We start from the raw sequence: 11,485 nt of genomic DNA, 5'->3' as shown, positions 1-11,485 counted from the left end.
GTATGATATAATTGAAAGATGCCCAATTGATAAACATAGCCCAAACCCCAAAACAAAATTTTTTATTATTGTATGATTGCACAGTAAAAAAAAGGATACCCCTAAATTAACAGGCTAGCTCCGTCACTCCTTTTACTGTGGTTTTGTAGTGTATAACTTTCAAGACAAAGATGGTTATGTATTAAAACGATGTGTGTATATATAGTAAAAAGTCTCAAAATTTTATTGAGCTATATTAAGTTATTATTGAGACTTACTAAAAATATATGATTTTAGGAATAGATAAAATGTAGCGCTTTTGACAAAGATAAAAAAAAATAGCAAATGGGCTTTGGTGGACTACATTTAAGAACTAATTGGGCTATGATGAAAGCCTAAGTGCCCTGAACATATCTTAGGATATAGTTAAATATTAAATGGGCTCTTTTCGATGATCTAATACTAATAGAAGAGTCTACTTAATGTCACATGGCATTCTTATACTAACAAAAGAGTCTACATAATGCCATATGGCATTATTCTCTCTTTCAATTCACTAATATTATTATTATTAATTAATTAATACAAAACAATGAAAAATTCCTTAACAACTTAATACTAATAAATGTTTTATTGTCTACTTAGATATTGATCATTTACTTTTTAGTTATCTAAAATATATAATTAGTTATAGTAACAATTATACTTAAATAATAAAGAATTTCAAATAATGTTAATGTGACAACACCTTCTTATTATTTAAAAGGATTTTTTTACTATACGCTTAAAACATCTATTAAATAAATTATTATTATTTATTATAATAATAAAAATGGTAAAGAATAGGTTAGTCCGATACTTGAAAAGCGGTTTGCTTCCATGCTTTAAAAACACTTTTAATATTATTAGGCTCGTGTAATACACGGGTTTAAGGATATAATATCTTCATAATAATTTTGATGCAAGTCTATAATCACCGGATGGCATAAATGGAGTTATATTTATCGAAAGAATAGTTTATGTAATGGAACTCTACTACAGGTCCTATCACTGCGTGATCAGGTTATTGAGGCACTCATATTATCCGAAAGTAATACTGGCATTCGAATGTTTATCCCTAGATTTCGTTTAATATTGCCAAACAGAAGGATACGTATTGAAAAGAAGACAGTTCCTCTCGCCCTATGTTTTGCCATGACGATAAATAAAAGTACAAGACTATTTTTATGTAAAGTCGGTTTGTTTCTAAAAGAATCGGTTTTTACGCATGACTAACTCGGGCGTCATCTATGGTATAAAAAATTCACATATATAAATTTATGAAGACACATAAAATTAAATAAGTTATAATTTTATATCTTCGATGGATTACTACAATAAAATGGAATTTGTTTAGAAGTTAAAAAAAAATTGTTGTTCAAAATAAAATGAATAAGTACATGTATCAAGTCCCTGAATTTTATGCAGCTTCTCTAATCTACACAGAAACAGTGTAACATGTGAGTTCTGTTTTATATAAAATTCCTGTTAATAACTTTGGCCAGTTTTTTAAATTCTGATGGAAATTTTGAGATGGAAATTTCGAACAGAAAATGGCCACTACAGACAACAATCTATATTGCAGCCTCAAATTCCTGTTTCAGTGGGAAAGATTAACATCAATGGAGCAGAATGATGAAGGTATGGTATGAGTCCCAAGATCCTTGGAATATATATATAAAAGTGGTTTTCCCTTAATCAACCAACTTTGAAAATCGCGCTTGGAAAACATATTCAAGAGTCTAAATGCGCTTGCAAAATGCCCTCATTAAGTAAGTATGTGCGGTGTTTGCAGTTTGTTGTGTATAATTATAGATATGAAGATTTCAACAAAAAAAAACACTTTACGCAAGTTAAGGCGCATGTAATGACATTCGGTGACAAGATTTTGTGGGGCGACTTTGAACTTGATTTCTAGTGTAATAGTGGTGAAGAGGCTAAGAAGAGTTGCTGAATTTTCAGAGAGATTATGTTAACCATAATATATTGAAACGAGTTTATAGTGTATTTCATGTATAACTAGTTACACCTTCCTAATCTGTTACTCTTAACAAATTATTAACTCGTAGCTTATAAATATCACATCTTAAAATTAAGTATGACAAAGATTGAAAACTGAAAGAAAATAAAAGTAAGATGGAAGAAGAAACTATAACAAAAATGACTATTTTCTATGACTGAGAAAATGACCATTTTCCTTAGGACCTTATCATTGATATATAGAAATAAGGCTTGCCAACATATGTTGATTAGTTTATGGTGTTGGGATTGTGAAATTTCACAATTACAAAAGAATCTCTGTGAAATTTCACAAGGTAACGGTGATATAGCCTCCTATTTTACCAGAATTAAGTGTATTTGGGATGAAATTAGTTCTTTGTACACTATTTCTCTTTGTTCTTGTGTAACTCATCAAGAAATGTTCAAAAGAGAGGAAGAACAAAGGCTAATTCAGTTCCTTATGGGACTGAATCCTGCTTATGACACAATTAGAGGAAACATACTAATGATGCAGCCTTTACCTTCAATTAATCAAGCATATGCTTTATTAATTCAAGACGAGAAGCAAAAGGAAATTCATCCTACTAAATCTTTTTCAAAAACTGCAGAAATGCATGTTCAAACTCAATTTCAAGGCAATTTTAATCCAAAATTAGGAGATTCAAAGAAGCTGGTATGTGATCATTGTAAGAAATCTGGTCATGCAGTGAACAAATGTTATCGTTTGATAGGTTTTCCAAAGGATTTTAAGTTTACAAAACCTAAACGTTTTGCTGCAAGTGCTATGAGTGAGCAAGAAAATGATTATGGTGTTCATGCCATGAGTGCTGGGACAAGTTTCACAGTTGATCAATGTCAACAATTAATTCAGTTCTTACAGAATACTCATCTCACTAATACAAGTTCTGGAAATTTTTCTCAAGCACCTGATTTCACCACAATTAGATCTGCCAATTTTGCATCCAATTTTCATTCTAAATGGATAGTAGATACGGGTGTAAATGATCATATGTGTTTTGATGAAAACTCATTCACAAGCATAGAAATTCTCACTAAACCAATCCATATATTACTTCCAAATGGAAGTATTATCACAGCAACTAAAATTGGTACAGTTCATTTGTTACCAGATTTAGTCTTGCACAATGTTTTGTTTGTTCCACAATCCAAACATAATCTTTTATCTGTGCCAAGACTTTGCAATGATACAAATGGATTAGTTTCTTTTTCTAATAAAGCTTGTGTTTTACAGGGCCCTTCTCTGAAGAGGCCACTGGTTCTTGGTAGCTTGCTGGATGGACTTTACATTCTCAAGACAAATCAAATAGTTTACAAAAATGTTTCTCCTGTTTCAAAAATAAACTCTTCCAGTTGTGATGTTGTTGTTACTGGAAAGATTTGGCATAATAGACTTGGGCATTTGCCTTTGTATAAGCTGAAATATTTATCTGTTTTTACACATGATCATATTAGTCAAATAGAATGTTGTGATATTTGCCCTCAAGCTAGCCAACATAGGTTGACATTTCCTCATAACAAAAGAGAGACACAAAAGATTTTTGATCTTATTCATGTGGATGTGTGGGGACCTTATAACACATCTACTTATAATGATTACAAGTATTTCTTGACAATAGTGGATGACTTAAGTAGAGCCACATGGACACATCTTTTGACTACAAAGAGCAATGCCTTTCCTGTTCTTCAAAATTTTATTCAGATGGTTGAGACTCAATTCTTAACCAAGATTAAATGTATAAGATCAGATAATGCATTTGAACTAGGAACAGCAAATCATCATGCTCAATATTTTCTTAGTAAAGGGATCCTGCATCAAACTTCTTGTGTTGCTACACCACAGCAGAACGGAGTGGTAGAAAGGAAGCACAAACACCTTTTAGAAACTGCTAGGGCACTTTGTTTCAGTCTAAATTGCCACTCAAGTTTTGGGGCGATTGTGTCTTAACTTCTACCCATTTAATCAATTTGTTTCCCACAACATTGCTTCAAAATAAGACCCCTTATGAGATTTTGTTTAAGAAACTTCCTTCTTGTGACAATTTAAAAGTTTTTGGGTGCTTATGTTATGCTTCTACTCTCAAACAAGGTAGAGACAAGTTTCAGCCACGTGCAGTACCATGTTTGTTCATTGGATATCCTATGGGTAAAAAGGGTTATAAACTCTTTAATCTCATTTCTCATCAACCATTTGTTTCTAGAGATGTTTTTTTCAAACATCTTTTCCCATCACTTCCCAAAGATAAGTCTCTAAATTTTTTCCCCACTATTGATGTTAGTGCTGACTTCTTTAATCCCGTTTCATATTCTTCTCCTATTTCTTCTTCACATTCACCTTCATTATCTTCTTCTTCTACTTTTCCACCTGAAACTTTAAGAAGATCTGATCGACAACGAAATACGCCTTCATATCTTGCTGATTACATTTGTAATACAACTATGAGTGAATCTTCTTCATCCATTTGTCCTCATACTATCACTACAGCTTTTTCTGCAGTCAATCATTTTCAAGTCTCTGATATACCTTCTTCCAATCAGACTCTTTTCTAAAACCTTACTCAAATAAAGGAGCCTATTTGTTACAAAGAAGTTGTTCTTTATCCTGAATGGCAAACTGCCATGCAGAAAGAATTTGATGCATTAGAAGCTAATCATACTTGGACAATCACTTCTCTTCCTGCTGGTAAAAAGCCTATCAAGAGCAAATGGGTTTATAAGGTCAAGTATAGAGCAGATGGCACAGTGGAACGTTGTAAAGCTAGACTTGTGGTGAGAGGCAACACGCAGCAGGCTGGGATTGATTATACTGAAACTTTCTCACCGGTAGTTAAAATGACAACTATACGAAGCCTGATTGCTACTGCTACTAAGATGCATTGGTCTTTACATCAGTTAAATGTAAACAATGCATTCTTACACGGAGATCTTGATGAAGAAATTTATATGCAACCACCTGCTGGAATGATTCTTGATGATCCTTCTAAAGTCCTTAAACTTCAGAAATCCTTGTATGGTCTTAAGCAGACATCTAGGCAATGGTATGAAAATTTATCTGATGTTTTAAAATCCAAAGGATATATTCGATCTTCTAATGACCATTCTTTGTTTTCTAAACAAATGGGAGATTCCATTGTTCATGTGGTTGTCTATGTTGATGACATTTTGTTAACCGGAAATGATGAAACAGAAATGCAAGCTCTCAAATCTTTCCTCCATTCTACTTTTCAAATCAAAGATCTTGGATCTCTCAATTATTTTTTGGGCATTGAAATTTTAAAAGTTCCCAATGGCATCATTATGACTCAACGAAAACTTGCACATGATCTTCTTGAAGAATTTAAAGATTTTGATTCTTCAGCAACTCTTTGTCCTTTACCTCCCAATTTGCAGCTTTTACAGGATACTGGTCCTTTATTTCATGATCCTCTTCAGTATCGGCGTTTAATTGGCAAACTAAACTATCTTACTCATACACGGTCGGATATGGCTTTTGCTGTACAGTTCTTGAGCCAGTTTATGAAGGAACCACATATACCTCATTGGGAGGCTGCTTTACATACTTTTCATTATGTTAAAGGCACTTATACTCAAGGAATATTTTTTAATAACTCACCGGATTTTCAGGTAGAGGCTTTCTGTGATTCAGACTGGGCTGCGTGTCCCAACACACGAAAATCTGTCACTGGATATTTCATTTTGTTTGGCGGAAGTCCTATTTCATGGAAGTCTAAGAAACAAGCCACTGTTTCTCTAAGTTTAGCAGAAGCCGAGTATAGATCGATGAGACGAGTCACTGCTGAACTTACATGGCTTACTAGATTACTCCATGAATTTTCAGCTCCTTCAATTCTTCCTATTCCTTTGAAATGTGACAGCCAGGCTGTCACGACCCCCGACCCCATCTAGCCGGAATCGGTGCCGTGAGCAGTTCAGTGGTACCGGTGATTATTTTGAAAAATATTGCAGCGGAAATTTTATCAGGACCGTGAGTTAGGAAAAATATCAGAGTTTAGAAACACCGGATTTTATTTAAAAAGATGGAATAAATTCCATATTTTACAAAGGTAGCTTTTAATAAAAACAATATTTCTTATTTTGAAAATAAGCCACTTCTTGAAGTCCTTTAGTGTCGGATCCAATCCTTGCTCCAATCTATTGTAATTACCTGAAACGCGTTTTAAAAAGATTTTGTCAGCGGGAAATACTGAGTGAATTATTCTAGTTTCTGAAAATGACACATTTGTTATAATTCACAGTGATAAGATCTTTTACAATGTATCCTGATATCAACCAACTACCCACAGTACTTTACCACTCGATCCATTGGCCCATACGTCCAATGGTATCTGTGATTATGGTCATATCACCCAATGGCTGCCCCAATGGTGACGATTATCAAGTAATGTGCACAATACCCCACATACCGGCTGTAACTTGGTGATTCACATAAACTTAATCACTGTAAGTTATAATTCGGAAAATAATTTGGAGTATTGTAAAACAGTTAACAAAAAGAGAATAACTCACAAATCAGCATGCAGGATTGAGTTAACAAATTTCCTGATTCTACTTCTCCCGATAATTAGGCATGCACTTTATTATTCTGGATCTTCTGATGATTTAATAGTTTGTTTGATTGTAAGGGTGTAGTTGGGAGTGTTTTTGGGTGGTTTAATACATAGTTTGACAGAATGGAATACGTATTGGTGTAGAACCCAAATCAAACTTTAACGGTAATCATGAGATTCGAACCTTAACGAATTTCACAAAAACCGGGTTAATGATCAATACAGCAGTTACGATAATTCCCCGAGATCAATTTTTTACAATGAATGTCCAAGTGCAATACTTCAGCTCATTTATCAAAATGACAAACGACAAAGTATAGTACTTCAACTCGTATATCGAATTATCGACAACGACAAAGTACAATGCTTCGGCTCATTATCGAATTATCGACAACGATAAAGCATAGCCCAATGTGGGCGGCACTTAGACATTCTTTGGGTATATTGATCCCGGAAACTGAATCGTAATAGCGATCGACTAATTACCCTGTTTTGCGGCAGCGATTCGATAATTGTGTGTGTGTTGGACTGTTTTGCTTATAACTCGACCTACGTAACTCCGATTTTCGTCGTTCAAGTGCCAAAATTCCAGTCCCAACCCCTGCTATTTATACTGAAATTTTGACACCGTCGCGTAGCGCGAGGGGGTACCCCCTTAGGCGTCGCGCTACGCGAGTGACCACCCTATTTTCATAGAGTAGCCCTTCGTGCATGTAGGCTTGCTGTGTCGACGGTTTTGTAAATTTCGAATTTTATAATGAGTTATGAAGATAATCGTTATTAGGGTTTTGCCCCCCCTTGAGTTTTAGGGGCCCTGATCCTGATTTTGATTGTTACGAAAATTTTTAGGAGTTGTGCAGGATTACTTGGGTGTCTCAACTATGGTTTCCTATTGGGTAAATAAAATGATAGATATGACTTTTAATGAGAATAGAATAATAGTTTTGGGTAAATCATAAAAAGAGAATAAAATGGTGAGAAAAAGGAATGGACCCACTGTGTAACTTTAGGGTTCAACTAGAAGGACTCCTGGTATAAGTTTTGGATATAACCTTTGGGTTATTAAAAATATAATGCACTCGTGATAAGTATAATACCCCTAAATCAACCTTGTCCCGAAGTCCCGAGATAGAATCCAAACGAACTTAGTCGGGCAGAGCCTTGACATGCGTTATGGGACTCGGATCAATCGAAAAGGGGAGCGGTGATTGGGAGTTATAATACTTTAAAACGAAACAAGGTTTTAGTATTATTATTATGGTTTTATATGAAAATAAAGGAGGCGACAGACCTAACAAAGAAAAAGGAAAAGAAAGGAGTTTGAACAGATTCTGAATTTGAGATGAATAGTCATATTTATACTAAATATTGGCGTGGAGGTTAAGTTTTGTTTTCATATTTTAGTTTTAATTTATTTATTATTTTATTCTTATAGAGACACGTATCAATTGCATGAATTTATGTTGGACACATAGTGGTGACTATCAAATTTTGAATATGACACTTCTACTATCTAGATTTTAAATTTTAATTAGTTTATTATTGTATCCATTAATTTATTATCTTTATTATTTTATTTTAATTTGGACACATACGTCCATATTCTATTTCAATGTGTTTTATTTATTTTATTTTTTTATTATATATTATAATTAATTTAACTGCTATACATATATGGTGCTTATAACTTTCAAAGTATGGCTTTCTAGAAAATAATAAATATGTATTTAGAAAGAGAATATTTTGGTCTACATTTGGGTCTAAGTTTCATTAAAAATAGAGTAGGTTCAAAATACAATGCATTTTTTTTTTAATTTAATTATTATAGGGTTCCTAGGTCCGTCTAGGAACTTCATATTTCTAACATTTAATCTACCCGTAATATACCTGTTTTAATAATATAACTTTTTATATACTTTTATTTTTATTAGACAGGTTACCCATACATATGTCAATTAATTGGTATAATATTTCAACCAACTTTACAAAATAGTGTTTAAAACTATTTGGGTTGAATATTTATATTAGAAATAAACTAGTTACTAGTGGTTAATAAATTTAACCATACTTATAATTTACATGATAAAAATAGGGACGTTACATCCTCCCCACCTTGTTTTAAATCTCGTCCTCGAGATTTGGGTTACGATATTTCTTTTTAGAGTTATGTTACTTTTTGATCAAAAAGAATAATATTAAGGTAAATGATATCAAATTAAATTTTATGAATATGAGTTGTATAATAAATATGACTCAATGGTTCGACTGAATTAGTTCAAGAAATCGATGTAAAATGAATGAGATGAAATGGTATAGTTTCCAAGGTGACTAGGTTCAGGCCAGAAGATATATGATAAATTGATTTTAAAATAAATGTGAAGAACTTTTGAATCAATAAGATTCTTTATCAAAGGAATCTTACTTGATTGACAAGTGAGGAAGACTTAGAATTGACGGGTTCAAAAAGGAAGTAAATTATGTTATAAGAAACTCTATGTGTTGAGATGAGTGAATTGTAAAGATACACCAAAGGACAATAGAGTTAGTATATTAGAGCTCCAAGTTGTTTTAAATGGTGAAATAATGTAATAGTACACTATTAGTGATTATATTTTTCATACTATGTCATAGAGATGGAAATATAATAAAAACAAGTTATTTTGGCATGACCAACTATTATATTATATTACTGAAGCAAATGTAATATATATTATTTGTTACACATTTTTAGTATATGTAAATAGTTACTACTTTCAAATAGATATTATTTTAGTATTGTATTATACTATGTAAAGTAACTTATTTTTATTATGTAATATAGATTACAAAATATTATAGTGAAGTTATTATTTTTACAAAATATTTTAGCATTAGGATTTTTGTAAAAGAATCACTTTTTGTTTTAATGAAAGTTGTAAATAAAAGGGGTAAAAGTATTTGTAAAATATTTTACATACCACTGGGTCAATTCTAGGTGATTACTCATTTTTATTTTGAAACCATATAGCGTTGTAAAATGTAGTTACAAATGTTGTGGTGACTATTCTTTATGTATTACAATGTTCTTCTAACCCAATGTAGTCGCTGACTACTATATTATTCTTATATGGTTATTTTCTTATTAGAGTGTTATGGTACATAGTTATCACAAAATATGTGATACATAATTATTTTGTTTTATTTGTCTCTTTAATTCTGGTGTTGTTTTATGAAAAATATGTTTTCTCTTTACAATACAAAGTAAAATATATAATTAAGATTTACTAAATAAGTATGATGACTTAATTAACTAGTCATTATCATGGCGGATATTGGTTAGTGCTGCCTTGTTTAAGCATAGGTGGCCAGTCCATGCCTAACTAAGGCTAGGCTATTCAATACATGCCCTTGATAATAACTTTAGTATCTGAAAATAATACTAACACTATTATTATTAATATATTATTACTAATAATAATATTAATTACCAATAATAAATGCGTAAACTTAAATGAGAATATACTTTAAACAAAATTTTATACGTAAAAATATAATTTCTTTACCTTGATGGGTTTAACAAAATTTTTAATTACAGAAATACTATATTGTAAGTTTCTATATATAATCAATTAAGTTTATACCATGTTTTTCGATTAATAATGATAAGGTAAGAAATATCACGAAAGGCTTAATTGGTTGTAAGGATTACGGAATTAGAACATGAAATGGTGGATCATTATCTTAGCACATAATTGTGTTAAGATTTCTTTTATAAAATGAATCAATAAAGCGAATTCTATATAAATAATTAAATCTTAGATTAGCGCAATCTTCAATTTTGTGAAAATGTCATCACAAAGTGATCGTGATCAAAAAGATGATTTGATGAATTCGAAGACTAAACAAGCATATTATGGTTTAAGAGAATTGAAGTGCTTGTTAAGACTATTTTGAATATGATGGTTTCAATCCATCATATGGGACTTCGAATTGAATATGTAATACGAGCAAGTTAACTGGGTTTGGATAAAACGAGTTTTAATAAGAAAGTTCAAACATGATCACAAAGAAACCATGTATCCCTAAAAGAAAATCGAATTTTTCAATAAATTCATTGATTCGATATTAAAGAATCATTGCTTTGTAAAAACGCGGTTTACAATGCAAAGATCAAGTATAGCGGAACGATATTTGAACTTTTGATAAAACAACAAATTGAAAGGATGCCTTCCTAGGGTCTTATAACTCAAATGAACCACATGCGCAACAAATAGTGCATGTGTATCGTGTGGATTTACCAAGAAACGAAATGGATCAATATTTGCTATTATGAAAGAATTCTTTATGGTATGATGACCATACGAAAGTCAACTTATTATAGGCAGAAGTTAGAATTGCAAAGAAAGAAATATAAGAACTTCTTATCTGAAATTTCGTGTGATAACTATTTGTTAAATGACATTATCAGAGAATGTCGAATGAAGTGAAATGAAATCAGGGATTTGCAAAAATATATGACTTCTTTTGTAGTGCTAATAATTATGACTCAGGTTAGACTATGCACCGATGTTTGTGAAATATTGTTCCAACGTACCTTAACGATATTTTGATCGTTTGTAAGATCATGTGGCAAAGTGCCGATTTTTGATTTAGGAGTTCTTTTACTGATGGAATTAGTGTAGGTATCATCGTGCCTAATTTATATTTTTCAAAGATCTTGCCTTTGGAAGTCGTGTGTGATAAACTTCGACATCTGTGGATATATAATTTAAGTTTCATGTGTTTTCTTGTGCATTAACTTTACCAGCTTCTTACTGGCGTTAGTAGTTTATGGTAACGTATTGGAAATTCTTATATTTTTGATGGTGTCCCAACTTAATGGGTTTCCAGTATTATTTTGT

The 11,485-nt window shown here is 31.9% G+C and overlaps 1 protein-coding gene across 1 annotated transcript; it reads left to right on the top strand.

Moving 5' to 3' along the window:
- The first annotated feature begins 4,656 nt into the window (after window positions 1-4,656).
- Window positions 4,657-5,943, top strand: LOC110920245 (uncharacterized mitochondrial protein AtMg00810-like). Its single transcript, XM_022164467.1, has one exon. It carries the CDS (start codon window positions 4,657-4,659, stop codon window positions 5,941-5,943), a length of 1,287 nt encoding a protein of 428 aa, XP_022020159.1.
- Window positions 5,944-11,485: the final 5,542 nt, after the last annotated feature.

Source organism: Helianthus annuus, chromosome 16 (genome assembly GCF_002127325.2).
Source record: "Helianthus annuus cultivar XRQ/B chromosome 16, HanXRQr2.0-SUNRISE, whole genome shotgun sequence".
NCBI lineage: Eukaryota > Viridiplantae > Streptophyta > Magnoliopsida > Asterales > Asteraceae > Helianthus > Helianthus annuus.
This window is presented reverse-complemented; position numbering and strand designations above follow the sequence as displayed.

Bases quoted from the DNA above. Each gene is read 5' to 3' on its own strand.
- LOC110920245 (XM_022164467.1), top strand. From the start codon at position 4,657: ATGCAGAAAGAATTTGATGCATTAGAAGCTAATCATACTTGGACAATC.